At 42.3% G+C, this 15,394-nt stretch overlaps 1 protein-coding gene across 1 annotated transcript in view; it reads left to right on the top strand.

Moving 5' to 3' along the window:
* The window catches only part of Cadps (calcium dependent secretion activator), a 468,098-nt gene that overhangs the window by 253,966 nt on the left and 198,738 nt on the right, over window positions 1–15,394 (top strand). Inside the window, 1 exon segment of the mRNA XM_048801213.1 lies at window positions 12,486–12,597. Coding sequence (XP_048657170.1) covers window positions 12,486–12,597 — 112 coding nt within the window.

Genomic DNA, 15,394 nt, shown 5'->3' with positions numbered 1-15,394 from the left:
GGTCAGATGTGTGATATAGGTACAAGACCTGAAGGATCTGGTGATGGGGGTCCAGGGGGGCCCAGAGAAGAACACAACAATGAGGTCTGGGTGGCCAGCAGTTCCTTTGACTAAATTGGGGAAGCCTTCGAAAAACAGAGGCCACTGAGGAAAGTTCCAGCTGAGGTTTGGACACATCAGTTTCAGATTCCTGGAGTGGAGATGTTCCGGTGGATATGTCAAGGAAGCCAATGGAGGTCTTGGTCTTTCTGCCTCTCAGAAAACCCAGTCTCTGTACCTCAAATGCCTCACTTACATAGGTAAGCGGTGCCTTAGCTTCCTAGTACACCAAAGGCCCCAAATCACAACAGACGCACTGCAGTCCCACAGCGGATCTGTTTGGAGTAGGAGACGGTGCGGTCCAGCTGAAAAGCAAACCAAAAGATTTTAATGCAGTTGCCACCGTGCAATGATTCCCTTTTTCTCTTAGCACCAAGACCTGAACACTTTTGTTCCTAGAAATGACATCTCTCTCTTTGGAAAGCCCACAATTCATTTTAGGAACTGCACAGATTTCACACCCTGCTCACATGAGCCATATACCTTGAATACATGCAAATCCAGTCTTCGGCATGAATTATGGCCTGATGCTGAGCATCACCATGGCAACAAATGACATCGCCCCCTCCCAACGCCCCCAGCACCAACCTGCACAAACCCCAATCCTCCAAGAGTCCCGATGTGTCTAACATGGCTGTGTTCCTGGCTTACCCAGACATTTGTCAATATCACTCTGTTGTCAAAGGTTTGTGGTGACTGTTTACTGTCATTTGGGGAGGTATATTCCCTTTGTGGCAAGTTATTTTTATTTTTATTTTTATTTTTTTTGTTCGTGGGGAGAAAATTCTAATGGAAATTACTGTGTGTATTTGATTAGCGACATTTGTTGATAACATATGGTCCGAGGAGGCTTCCGCAAATAAGAGGCTTTAAATAGTAAACAGAAATGCACTGCAGCCGAGCAGATGCTCTCTGCAAACACACAGTACGAGGTTGCTTTACACCGTGGATCTCTCTTGGCTTTTCCCTCATTTTCTCGGCAGATCAAAGTGCTCACTTTCAAAGCAGTGGCCCTGTTTGGTAGATTTGCAGAAATAATGTGCTGTGACTTTAAAGGCACCCCCCACACACACACCATGTTGGAATATAAATTATCTGCTACTCATGTTTATTATTTGATATTAATAATGATGTAGTGTGACTCAATGAGTCAGCCTGCTAGAGTAGATCTCAAAGCAACATTTGGACACCATGTGTCTGAAACGTTCTAGTACCTAAGCCCCAATTTATTAATATGCCAGGAATGCTGGAAAGAATTCCATGAAGAATTATGAGCAGCACGTTAGATCCCCCGGGGGGAGCTGTTCTTCCAAGTGCAGGTTTACAGTTGGTCTTTGTAGATGTGCTGGGTGAGCATACTTCTGCTAATGAAAAGAAAATTCTCATTAGTCTTAGCAGATGATCTTACTGGTTTTTTGGCGGGGGGGGGGGGGTGAAGGTACTGGAAATTGAGCTCAGGGTCACTTGATCCCTGAGCCCCATCCCCAGCCCTATTTTGTATTTTATTTAGAGACAGGGTCTCACTGAGTTGGTTAGGGCCTCGATTTTGCTGAGGCTGGCTTTGAGCTTGTGATCCTCCTGCCTCAGCGTCCCAAGTTGCTGGGATGACAGGTGTGCACCACCACACCTGGCCTGATTTTACTGTTTATAACAGGATTCTGAAAACTTTTTCTAGAAGGGACCAGACAGGACAGGTTTGGGGGTTATTGGCCATGTGCTGTATGTGGCAGAGACTCAGCCCTCCCGCTGGAATATAAAGATGGGCATAGACAATGAGTGAATGAGCTAATGTGAATGTGCTAATAAAACTTTATTGATGGGCATGAAATTTCAAATTTCAGATAATATTCGTAGGTGAGAATGTATCATTTTTATTTGATTATTCTTAGTTGATTCAGCCATTTAAAAAATGTAAAGACCATTCTTGGCTCATGAGCATGGCTATAAGCAGTTAGCCAAACTTGACCCCTAAGCCAAAGTTCACCAACTCCTGTCTGTATTCCTAAACTGAACACTTACATTCTTCCATGAATTCTGTGTGTCAGGTATTGAGTTAAACATGGTATGCACAATAGCTCATTCCCAATATATCCTTCCTTCTTTATTTTATTTAATTATTTATATTATTTTATTTATCTACTTTGGCCCCAGGGATTAAACTCAGGGGTGCTTAACCACTGAACCATATCCCCAGCCCTATTTTGTATTTTATTTAGAGACAGGTCCTCACTGAGTTGCTTAGGGCCTTGCTAAGTTGCTGAGTCTGGCTTTGAACTTGCAATCCTCCTGCCTCAGCCTCCCAGGCTGCTGGGATTACAGGTGTGCACCACTGCATCCAACATATCCTTTCTTCTTAACCCCAGTTTAAGATGTAAAAACTGGGAGAAGAAGGACGACGGCAGAATAGAGGGGTCACTTCCTTGGTGGCTCCATGCCATGAACCAAGAAGAGCATACAAACCTAACGAATGAAATGTAAAATTAAATACAAGAGGCCTAAAGGACCCCAAATATACAAAATTACAACAGATCCACACCAAAGCACATTATAATGAAAATGCCTAACATATTGAATAAGGATAGAATTTTAAATAAGGATATATAGAGAAAAATACCAGATTACATATAGGGGAAAACCAATATGGATCTCAGCCTATTTCTCAACCCAGACCCTCAAAGCTAGGAGGTCTTGGAATAACGTACAACAAGCTTTTAAAGAAAAATGGATGCCAACCAAGAATTCTGTATCCAGCAAAATTAAGCTTCAGATTTGGAGACAAAATAAAAACCTTCCATGATAAACAAACATTAAAAGAATTTACTAGAGAGCTTGCACTATATAACATTCTCAACAAAGTATTCTATGAAGATGAAATGAAAAAAAAAAAGTGAAAACCAGCAAAGGAGAAACTAATTCAAGTTAAAAAGCAGCAATAAACCAAAATAACTGGGAATACAAATCATATCTCAGTAATAACCTTGAACATATATGGCCCAAACTCATCAAGCAAAAGACATAGACTAGCAAATTGGATTAAAAAACAAGATCCAACAATATGCTATCTCCAAGAAACTCACCTCATAGGCAAAGATATCCATAGACTGAAGGTGAAAGGATGGGGAAAAAACGTATCACTCACATGGACCATGTAAACAAGCAGGGGTTTCCATCCTCATATCAGATAAAGTGAACTTCCAGCCAAAGTTAATCAGAAGGAACAAAGAAGGAAATTTAATACTGTCTAAAGGAATCATCCATCAACAAGATATAATAATCATAAATATCTATGCCCCAAACAATGAAGCAGCTACATACATCAAACAACCCCTTCTCAATTTCAAGAATCAAATAGACCACACCACAATAATACCGGATGTCTTTAACACACCTCTCTAACCACTAGTTAGATGCTCCAAACAAAAACAAACAAACAAACTATGAAACTATATAATACAATCAATAATTTAGACTTTACAGACATATATGGAGTATTTCATTCATCAATGAGCAAATATACCTTCTTCTCATCAGCACACAGATCCTTCTCAAAAATACAACATTTCCTATGCCACAAAGCAACTCTTAACAAATACCAAAAAAAAAAAAATAGAGATAATACCCTGCATTCTAACAGATGATAATAGAATGAAATTAGATTAAATTGGATTAAAAAACACAGCACCCTTCATGTTCAAAACACTAGAAAAACTAGGGCTAGTAAGAACATACCTCAACATTGTAAAAGCTATATATGCTAAATCCAAGGCCAGCATCATTCTAAATGGAGAAAAATTGAAAGCATTCCCTCTAAGAACTGGAACAAAACAGGGATGCCCTCTTTTACAACTTTTATTCAACATTATCCTTGAAACTCTAGCCAGAGCAATTAGAAGAAAAAAATTAAAGGGATATGAATATGAAAACAAGAACTCAAACTATCACTATTTGCTGATGATATTATTCTATATTTAGGAAACACAAAAAGTTCCACCAGAAAAATTCTAGAACTAATAAATTCAGCAAAGTAGGAGGATATAAAATTAACACCCATAAATCAAACATGTTCCTATACATCAGCAATAAATCCACTGAAAGAAAAATTAGGAATAATACCCCACCCACAATAGCCTCAAAAAAATAAAATATTTGGGATTCAATCTAATAAAAGATATGAAATACCTCTACAGTGAAAACTACAGAACACTAAAGAAAGAAATTAAAGGAGACCTTAGAAGATGAAAATATCTCCCATGCTCTTGGATAGGCAGAATTAACATTGTCAAAATGACCATACTACCAAAAGCGTCATACAGATTTAATGCAATTCCTATTAAAATCCCAATGACATTCTTCATAGAAATAGAAAAGGCAATCATGAAATTCATTGAGAAAAATAAGAGACTCAGAATAGCCAAAGCAATCCTTAGCAAGAAAAGTAAAGCAGGAAGCATCACAATACCAGACATTAAATTATCCTACAGAGCTATAGTAACAAAAATGGCATGGTATTGGCACCAAAACAGACACATAGACCAATGGTACAGAATAGGAAACCCAGGGACAAATCCACATAAATACAGTTATCTCATTCCAGAAAAAGACACCAAGAACATACATTGGTTAAAGATAGCCTCTTTAACAAATGGTGCTGGGAAAACTGGCAATCCATATGTAGCAAAATGAAATTAAACCCCTATCACTTGCCTGGTATAAAACTCAACTCAAAGTGGATCAAGGACTTAGGCACTAGATTGAGACCCTGTGCCTAATGGAGGAAAAAGTAGACCCAAATCTCCATCATGTCAGCTTAGGAAATCACTTCCTTAACAAGACTCTTAAAGCACAAGAAGTAAAATCAAGAATCAATAAATGGAATGAAATCAAACTAAAAAGCTTTTCCACAGCAAAGGAAACAATCAAGAACGTGAAGAGAGGGCCTACAGAATGGGAGAAGATCTTTACCATATGCACCTCAGATAAAGCATTAATCTCCAGGATATATAAAGAACTCAAAAAAACTCAACACAAAAAAAAAGCAAAACAAAAAACCCAATCAATAAATGGGCTAAGAAACTGAACAGGAACTTCACAGAAGAAATACAGTCAATCAACAGATATATGAAAAAGTGTTCAACATCTCTAGCAATGGGAGAAATGCAAATCAAAACTACACTAAGATTTCATCCTGTCAGAATGGCAATCATCAAGAATACAAGCAACAATAAATGTTGTTGAGGATGTGGGGAAAAGGTTCACTCCTACATTGCTGGTGGGATTACAAATTAGTGCAACCACTATGGAAAGCAGTATGGAGATTCCTCAGAAAACTAGGAATGGCACCACCATTTGACCCAGCTATCCTACTCCTAGGTTTATATCCAAAGGACTTAAAATCAGCACATATAGTGACACAGCCACATCAGTGTTTATAGCAGCTCAATTCACAATAGCTAAGCTATGGAACCAACCTAGATACCCTTCAACAGATGAATGGATAAAGAAAATGTGGTCTGTATACACAATGGAATATTTACTCAATCTTAAAGAAGAATGAAATGATGGCATTTGCTGGTAAGGAGATGGAGCTGGAGATTATCACACTAAGCAAAATAAGCCAATAAAAAGAACCAAAGGCAAAATGTTTTCTCTGATAGGTGGATGCCAATTCATAAGAGGATGGCTAGGGAAAAATAGAGGGACTTTGGCTTAGAGAGGGGGAGTGAAGGGAGGGGAGTTAATACGGGGTAGGAAGGATGGTAGAATGGATCGGACATTACCCTATGTGCATTTATGATTACATGACCATGGTAACTCTACATGATGTACAACATGAAGAATGAGATGTTAAACTCCATTTATGTATGACGTGTCAAAGTGCATTCTACTGTCATGTGAAACTAACTAGAACAAATAAAATAAACAAATTTTAAAAATGTGTAAAACCTGAGGCTCACTATCTTTTAAGTGTTACCACTATCTACACATGGGATCTCCCAAAGTGGAATGTCATAAACATGAGGACCCTTTTGGACCTGCAAGACTACCTCATAGAGTAATTTGCTCATGGTAGACATTAAGAAAAGACTTCTTCAATGAAAAGCTCATTAGAGGCTTAACCCCTAAGCAACAGAAGTTAGAGTGTCTGTCATCTAAGGCCATGTGGTACTTGTAGTCCGCTGTGCTATTCATCTATTTAGTCTCCAAATTTTTACAAAAATTATTTATTTAGAATAGACACATCTTAATACACACACCTTGGTATTTGGAGGTACCACGTGGGTGGGCATTTCCATGGTCTTTGCTTATGTTCTTGTGTGTGGAAAGACCAGATGTCAGAACAATAGCTCATTGTATGACCTGGTAGCATTTCCTAGCATTGGAGCTATTGGTATCCACAGAGCTGCGGGCCTTTGGCCTCATGAGACAACCATTGTCTGAGCTCAAAGGCTCATCCCTGGCTCCTCAGAGAGCGATCACATTCAGAGCATTCACTGCATGCACTCCAAAGACTTGGGCTGATCCTAACAAATATCAAGTCTTCAAGGAGATAGAAGTACTCTGTTGAAGGAATCGGTCACATCCTTGGTTATCCCATCTCTCCGCCAGCCCCTGAATTTTGTGACATGGATATTCTGAATTTATTACTAAATAAATATTTATTGTGTGTCAGGCCCTGTGCAGAGTACAGGGTTTTAAGAAAATTATTTCTACCCCAAGGTATTCACCCTGGAGAGAAGGAGACAGATGAATGCACAGATCATTGCCAAACCATACTTGAATACTGTGTTGGGAGTTACCTAGAGCATAAAAAGGCCTATGGTTCAATGCATCGACTTTGAGATTAGAAATTCTGATTTCAAAGCCCAGTTCCTGAAATCCGGGCCCAGTTATTTAACCTTCTCAAACCCAAGTCTTTCTATTTGTAAAGGGGGTATAAAAAGGAATGTATTTTGTTGACCTGTCAGAAAGATTAAATGAGATAATCCATGATAAACCCTAATCCCAGAGTCTGGCAAACCATAAGCACTCAATAATTGGTGGCCATTTTTAACATCTTTATAAGCTTCCCATAAAGAGGCAGATATGATAGAAACATAGAAGAAGGAGACCTAACCCATTTTACTTTTTCTACCTTGTGTTCAGAGAAAAGTTAGCTACCTGTTCCAGCCTGGGCTTGCAATAAACATTATCAACTGCTAATCTTCTCAAATCAAAATGCAATCCTATACGGGTGCCATGGCCCACGCCTGTAGTCCTAGTGGCTCAGGAGGCTGAAGCAGGAGGATGGTGAGTTCAAAGCCAGTCTAGCAACTTAGGGAGGTGCTAAGCAACTCAGTGAGACCCTGTCTTTAAATAAAATACTAAAAAGGGCTGGGGGTGTGGCTCAGTGGTTAAGTGCCTTTGGTTTAATCCCTGGTACCAAAAAAAAAAAAAAAATTGCAATTGCCTTCCAATCCTGGAAAATTTTCACTAAAAGAGAAATTCATCTTCGTGGCTACAGCAAGAGGAAAGAGATGGGCAGAGAAACAAGCAGCATTGAGAAATAGATCATTTATTCATGTGTGGTCCCACCAAAGACCAAGGTTTCTGATGCTTCCTTCCCTGGCTAATTTGTCTACGACCAATGTTGCACTCTATAAGGTGTATTGAACATGGGAAATAAATCCACAGTTAGAAGTCAGAGTGGCCCCGAGTCCCGGCAATCTTAAACAGAAACTGCTATTCACTGCAAAGACAAAAAGGACCCAGGGTGGCAGTGTGGTGACAGTCTCAGAACGTGAAATCAGGCTGCCATTCACTCCCTGTGTGTGACCTGGGGCACACTCCCTAGACTCTGTGAGCCTCAGTGGACATCTCATAGACTGCTAAGAGGGTTGCAAAAGACGTAATGTACCCATGACTGTAGACACTAGAGATAAGTATCTGTGCCTTGAACACAGTAATCTGGATAGATCCTTGCTGTCTTACTATTTAAAAAGAAAAAAGAAATCCAGGTCTCTCTGTAGCTAGAACAGACAAAGAATGGACATTTTTCTGACTTTTTCCCTCTAAAGGGAGAGGGACAGAAAAGGATAATTAAGCCTGGCAGATTCTCCCAAGAATCATTGACACAAAGGAGCCAGAAATGGCTTCCACAGAAGCCGATGACCAGCTAGGAGCAAACGATTCCCACTTTCATGGCCGATGTTGGTCCAGGCTAACCAGTGGAGTGGCATCTGGCTCAGAGCTGGGTTTATGGGCATGCGACCACACAGCTGCACCAGTTATAAGGGACCCACATCTGGTTTGTTGCCATCTTGCAATTCTTTTTTTTTTTTTCCACATTGCAATTCTTGCTAATGGTACCTCTGAAGGTATGTTCGTAAGTAACATCCAGTGATAATGAAGCATGCGTTTGAGCGGAGGAAAAGAATCTTTCATAGCATTTTTTTTTCATGTGTTTTTACTTTGCACAGGGTCCCAAAGATTACATAGCCTGTCCTGATTAGGCTAGAGGGTCTCCTTATGTCGGCTTCCCTGGGCCAGCTCACTATGTCTAAGTCTGATAGATAATTTGGGTGAACCAAGGCTCGTGGCAGAAAGACAAAAATATTGCTGCAGACCTGGTAAAAAGGAAAAGTGACTTGGTGTCAGGTTGCAGGAGGCTGTCAGGTAACTTCCCGTGGCTTGAATTCTGTCCAGTGGGCAGGACCTCAGTAGCCTTGCATTACCCTGGAGTCTGAGTCACGTTACATTTACCTGCCTAAGGAGCAGAGCATGCTTGGGTGGCAACAGGACTTCAGGCAAAGTGCTCAGCAGGCCAGGAGATCCTTACAAACCAGGCCAAAGACAGTATCATGAGGATACAGGGTGGTATGCCCCCCCGGGACACTGGACTTCTGTCACGTGTATGGCGTAGTGTAAAGCTTCTCATTCCAGAACCCTTTTGGCTTCCAGGTGCATGTTTTCTCATCCCCAGGACCCAGTGTGATGAAGGCTCAAAGAGACTGATAGTCTAATTAATCACAAATAATAAATGAATAGTCACTTTGTCATCAATACTGCTGATCACTAGTAAGGCTTATCACTGACAATTATGACAATAATATCAGTAAGAACTATAACTTGGGAATTAAGAGATTTGCCTTTTTCTCCAGTTCGGTCACGATTCCCTGGAATAAAACAGACCTTGCGTTTCTCTTTAGTTTTCTCACCTGTCATAGGGCAGCTGTCGTAATTGCATTTACCTGTGTAGTAGGAATGTCAGTGTCCATCTTGCTTTATTTGTGTGGGGTTCAACACTTAAGACGTGCTGGACAAACATGTATTAGATAGATGACACAAATGTAAATGACACCTGCTTTATTCAAGCACACAGTTAATTTGGGTAAAGAAGGTAGCCAAAATTTGTTGGTTTCCCCACTTGTTCTGAGCCTTTACAACTACTCTGTGAACTGAGCTTATTTTATAGCTGAGGAACTTGAAGTACAGGAATGTTAATTCACTTGTCCCAGATACCCAAGTTTACATTGTAACTAAGCCAAGGTTTGAGCTAAAGATGTCCGGTTCAAAACCTTGTTATGTGACCTTAGCTAGAACAGAGGTCCCCTTCTCTTAGGGACGTGCTGCAGAATCTGACAAACCATCAGTAGGAGTTTCTGTCTGTACTTGAGCCACTCTGCGGCTGGGCTTGGAACCTGTCTCTCTGCTCAGTCTTGGGCCCGCCTCCGTGTCTGCTCCCTGTTGCCATTGTGACTGTTGTGGTTTCTCATTGGGGCACCTGGCTCCCCACAGTCTGAGGCTCACTTGCTGACTCCCCATAGACACTCTCTGTCTTTTAGTTCAGTCAACGGAATCAACTTGGTGGAGTGCAACAGTGAGACTAGGAGTTAGGTTTCCACAGTTGACACAGGAAGAGATACAAACAACCAACAAGCACAGGGTAAGATATCAAGCTCACTAGTCGCCAAAGAAATACCATGAACCTAATAATGACAAAACAGGGCAGAAGATAGGTGAGGAATGACGCCAGGGTGGGCCAGGAGGAGACCCTTTGATTAGTGCTCTCACACCCAGATGGAGAAGATAGTCACTGCCTTCCTGGAAAGGTTTTTGGAAACAGGTATCCCAAGACTTGACAGTGTCTATGTATGTGCACAGTTCCTGCGATATTGTAAGAGCTCTGAACGTTTGCTGGTGAATGAAGAGATGTCTCTCTTCTGGGTCTGTATCCCAAAGAAATAATTAGTGATAAAATCAAAAGCTAATATCCAACTGAATTTCAATGAAAGAACCAGGGTTAAAAAGAAAAAAACTATAATGTATCCATAGGTGTGATATTATGATGTCATTTAAATAATGTTTTAATAAATATTTTACAATATAGAAATTATTTTAATGAGGGGAAGTGAAAAAGTTCCATATAAAATGTAGCTCTACTCTTTCCTAGTTCTGTAAATGAATATACATTTTGCATCATTTATTCATTCAGCAAACATTTATCACATCTCCTGTGTGTCAGGCACTGTGCTGAGTTCTGAGTATTCAATATGCACCAAACATATATGGTCCCTGCAGTCCTAGAGCTTACAGAGTATGCACGGGTTCTGCTATTAAACTATCACACAAGTTAAGCAGACCCAATGATTGCTAGAATGTGAAATGAGAAATTGTTACAGAAAATCATGGCGCTGGAAAGAGACAAATGGCCCTTGGAGATGCAGAAGAGCAAGGCTTATTTAGCATGGGTACTGGCTCAGCCGAGTCTTCTCCAAAGGCTGAGCACCACCCATTTTTATGGGGAGGGGTACCAGGGATGGAACTCAGGGGCACTTGACCACTGAGCCCCATCCCCAGCCCTTTTTTGTACTTTATTTAGAGACAGGGTCTCACTGAGTTGCTTAGGGCCTTGCTTTTGCTGAGGCTGGCTTTGAACTTGCTATCCTCCTGCCTCAGCCTCCCAGGCTGTTGGGATTACAGGCATGTGACACCACACCCAGTGAGCACCACCCTTTGCTCCCAGTATCTTTTATACAGTACAGACTTCCAGGTTTCAAGACTTTCTCATGCAAGGAGCCTGATCCCTCTGCCTTTCTCTGGTTCCTTCCACAGCTGCTGAGCAAGTGTGATTACAGAAGCAAACTAGCAGGTTGCAGCTACTAACAGAGATAAAAAAGAAACATCTTAGGAAGGAATTTATGCTTCAAAATGAAACAGTATGCTAAAGGGTTTCAATCTGGAACCAATTTAGATTGACAGATACACAGACATCCAAGGTGACATGTTGGCTGAGCCTCAGAGAGGTAGCCAAGTGAAGGGTAGGGTAGAGAGAGACATTCCCAACTGAGGGGGCCACACATGTCATGGGCCTGAGGCAGAAGAATCAGAAGCCTGTAAAAATGGAGTGGATGACTGGGAGGTCCTAGTGCAGGTCTGGATTGTAAACCACGTGCAGAGGCATGGAAGGGTTTAGGGCAAGGGCTCAGTGCTCTCTAGCTACCACTCCCAAAAGGTCTCTCTAACTGCAGATACAGAATGAGTGAAGGTGAATTCTCTGTCTGACAATGATGGGAAAATGAAGAGGCACCTATGTGGGGCCTTCAGAGACTCATGGGAGCCAAGCCCCGCACTCCATCCCATTTCCTGGTAAACCAGGCTGAGATGCAGATCCTCACAACACAGAGCAGGGATTGTCAGTTCCACATTCTTATCTTTGAACTTTCCATCCCTCTTTCAAGTTAACAGGATAGATCTCCATTCATTCCATTTTGGTGTGGAGGGGTGCTACTGGGGATAGAACCCAGGGGTGCTCTACCACTGAACTAAATCCCTAGTCCTTTTTATTTTTTATTTTAAGATAGAGTCTCATTACATGGCTGAGGCTGGCCTCTAACCCGTGATACTCCTTTCTCGGCCTCTAGAGTCACTGGAATTACAGGCTGTGTCACCATACCCAGTCACTTGTTTCTTTTTTAAACTCATCTCCAAGTGCCAGTGGAAATGGGGCTCCCACCTCCCCAAAGTCTCATTTACAATGAGACTTTGGCTAAAGTGAAGCCTCATCTCAAAATTTAAAACTTTAGTTTCCAAGGACTAGAGATCCAGAAGATGAAAGAAAGTTTTAATAGATGCCCTGGAATAATGTGTAGCTGTAGCAAATACATGGGGGAAAGTTCTCACCAACTTGATTTCATGCTCATTCCAAGTGATTCCTTACCGTGCTCTGTGAAGACCCTGGAGAGTTTCTAAGTATCTGTCTTTGCCTTTGCCTAATAAGTTAACTAATGCTTTGTCTCTCTGGTAGCTTTGGGGAGGATGGCAGGAGGGTGTGACGGCCATCCTGCATTTACTCAGCCTAAGGAAAGAAGGAAGATTCCACACTGACCTCTCTGATTCTTTGTCCACAGCTGGGGCACCCAGGGTGACTTCTCCACGACCCACGCACTGCCCGCGGTGAAGGTGAAGCTGTTCACAGAGAGCACAGGTGTCCTGGCCTTGGAGGACAAGGAGCTCGGGCGGGTAAGTGCTCCTGTCATAAGAGGTATCCAAAAGAGCTCCACAGAATGGGTGTTCTGGCTGTGTATCCAACACATAGGTCGCCAAGAAGCAGCACTGCCAAGTTCTGAGAGGCCCAGGTTTGGGATTGAAAATCCTAGCCTCTACTCTACATGAGCTGTGTGACCTTGGGCAGGTCCCTCAACCTCTCTGAACCTCAGGTGGTTCTCCTCTATAAACCTGAACTAACAAGAGTATGCATTGGAGAAGATAAAGAAGGGATTCTCAACATCATTGGGCCCAGCCACCCTTTATAAGCAAAAATTTGTAATGCCCTTGACTATCATCATATACAATTCTCAGATTATAGCTATATACTCATTTAACAATGTTAACATTAACATAATGGCATAAAAGCAGGGGAAGGGGGACAAATTAGTAGTAAACAAAAATTCAAAATGAAGCCAGGTGTGGTGCACACACCTGTAATCCCAGAGGCTCAGGAGGTTGAGGCAGGAGGATCACAAGTTCAAAACCAGCCTCAGCAACTTAGTGAGGCTCTAAGCAACTCAGTGAGAGCCTGTCTCTAAATAAAATACGAAAAGGGCTGGGGATGGGGTTCAGTGGCCAAGAGCCCCTGGGTTTAATTCCCAGTACCTCCCCAAAAAATTTCAAAATGAAAATACTCTAGTCCTTAAGAAGCAGTAGTTTGCTTGACCCCACCTGGAGAGTCACCGTGAAGGTGACAGCTACCAAGTCCACTATGGAGTGGTGCTGAGCACCAGTAAACTGATTGAATGCAGTGGTGAGCAACTCCAGGCAAAATGTCCCTCATTTCGCTGGAAATATGCCAAACATGCTTTGATTTGAAGTGTCGGAGGCAGAATGTAGACTGAGTTTCTTGTAAGCAGTTTTTTCCATCCCTGTTCATATCTGATGGCAGTATTCAAAAGTCAGGTGGGACACAGGCCAGCTCCTCCTTCCAGAGGAGCATCTCACTCCTCCCTGAATGTTGAACAGGCCCCACCCATTCAATGCCAGCCTCATTTATTTTGTCAACCAAACTGTCCTACAATGTTCTGAAACATCCCCAAGAGGTGGTACCAACCCGCTTGGGGACCACTGGGATCCTAGAGACACCTCTCTTTTCATCCCACCTTTTGATCTGCACCGAGCAGCAGCCAATACTTTCAGATGTTGGATTTGTCACTTGCTGGCTTAATTTGTTCCATCACCCCACATGGCTTCTTCCAAGTCTTCCAGAGGCATAGATGCCTTCCCTGAGTAAATGCCAGTCTCTGGAGAGCCCTCTCCTGACTGCCATCTGCACCACAGCATCCCTCTGCCCACCTTCTCCACCGATGAGACAGAAAGGGGGAACTCAGAAATCTTGGTCTCTGTCTCCCCCAGTGAATTCTAAAAGCTCCTTGGGAATAGGAACGTAAACTATTTTGTTCTCCACCCAATACCCAGTGTGCAGCAGAGAGACTTTCAATGATTTGTTTCTTTGTTTATACTTTCAATTTGTTTCTTTGTTATTTTGTATTGGGCTGCCATAACAAAATACCACAGACTGGATGGCTTGACCCAGGGAGATGTAATCTCTCACAGTTCTGGAATCCAGAGCATCCTAAATCAAGAGTCAGGAAGGGGCAGGTGCTGTGGCTCAAGTCTGTCATCCCAACAGCTCTGGAGGCTGAGGCAGGAGGATTGAAGGTTCAAAGCCAGCCTCAGCAACTTATCGAGCTTGTAAGCAACTCAGTGAGGCCCTGTCTCTAAATAAAATACAAAACAGGGCTGGGGGTGGGGCTCAGTGGCTGAGTGCTCCTGGGTTCAATCCCCAGCACCCCCCCAAAAGAGGAAGTTTCTCTTTCTGGGAAGCGTTCATTTTTCTGGATTTATAGATGGGCACCTTCTCCCTGTGTGGGAGATGGGACACATCTTCTTTTTATAAATAGGTCACCAATCCTTCAGATTATGACCCCATCCTTATGACCTTGTTGAGCTTTTTTTTTTTTTTTTTTTCCTATTGGCACTGGGGATTGAACCCAGGGGCACTTAACCAGTGAGCCTCATCCCCAGGTTTTTTTAAAAATATATATTTTATTATTTTATTTAGAGACAGAGTCTCACTGAGTTGCTTAGGGCCTCACTAAATTGCTAAGGCTGGCTTTGAACTCTCGATCCTCCTGCCTCAGCCTCCCAAGCTGCTGGGATTACAGGCGTGTGCCACTGTGCCCGGCTTCATTTATCTGTATCTCCAGATACAGACATGTTGGTGGTTACATATCTTCAATATATGAAATTTAGGGGAAACGATTTAGAGTTCATTCATATTGGTTGGCTGCATAATCCCTCCTGAAGGCATCCTCTCTGCATCTCTGGTCTATCATCTAGAGAAAGGTGGGCACCCCCAGATGCACGTGGCACACACACCTGGCGGGACCAGCCAGACCTCACTTCCTGTGCTTTCCTTTTCCTTCCCTTTGTGTCTGTGATTTTTCCTTCCTTTCATCTCTAGGTTTTCCCTGGAATCATATTTCTAAAACACAGATCACAGACGGAGGCCAAACAAAAAGTAAATAAGGCTAAGAACAGAAACAGTGTCCCTCCCCAGAAAGGAGGGGACTGAAAGAAAGGGCTTAGCTGTTTCCTTTGAGCAGTGACAGGTGTTCACTTCTGTCTGTGGGGACACAGAGCGGGAGAAGCAGGCTGTCTTTGTCTTTTCCTTCTCTTTTCTCATGAAGGCAGATGTCAAAAATCAGGAGACTCTCAGGATCCAGCCTATGGGTGTTGGCAGAGAGGCATGGAACTGTCCAGT

Source organism: Marmota marmota, unplaced genomic scaffold (genome assembly GCF_001458135.2).
Source record: "Marmota marmota marmota unplaced genomic scaffold, marMar, whole genome shotgun sequence".
NCBI lineage: Eukaryota > Metazoa > Chordata > Mammalia > Rodentia > Sciuridae > Marmota > Marmota marmota.
Note: the sequence above shows the minus strand (reverse complement) of the source record. Positions and strands in the feature narration are given on the sequence as shown.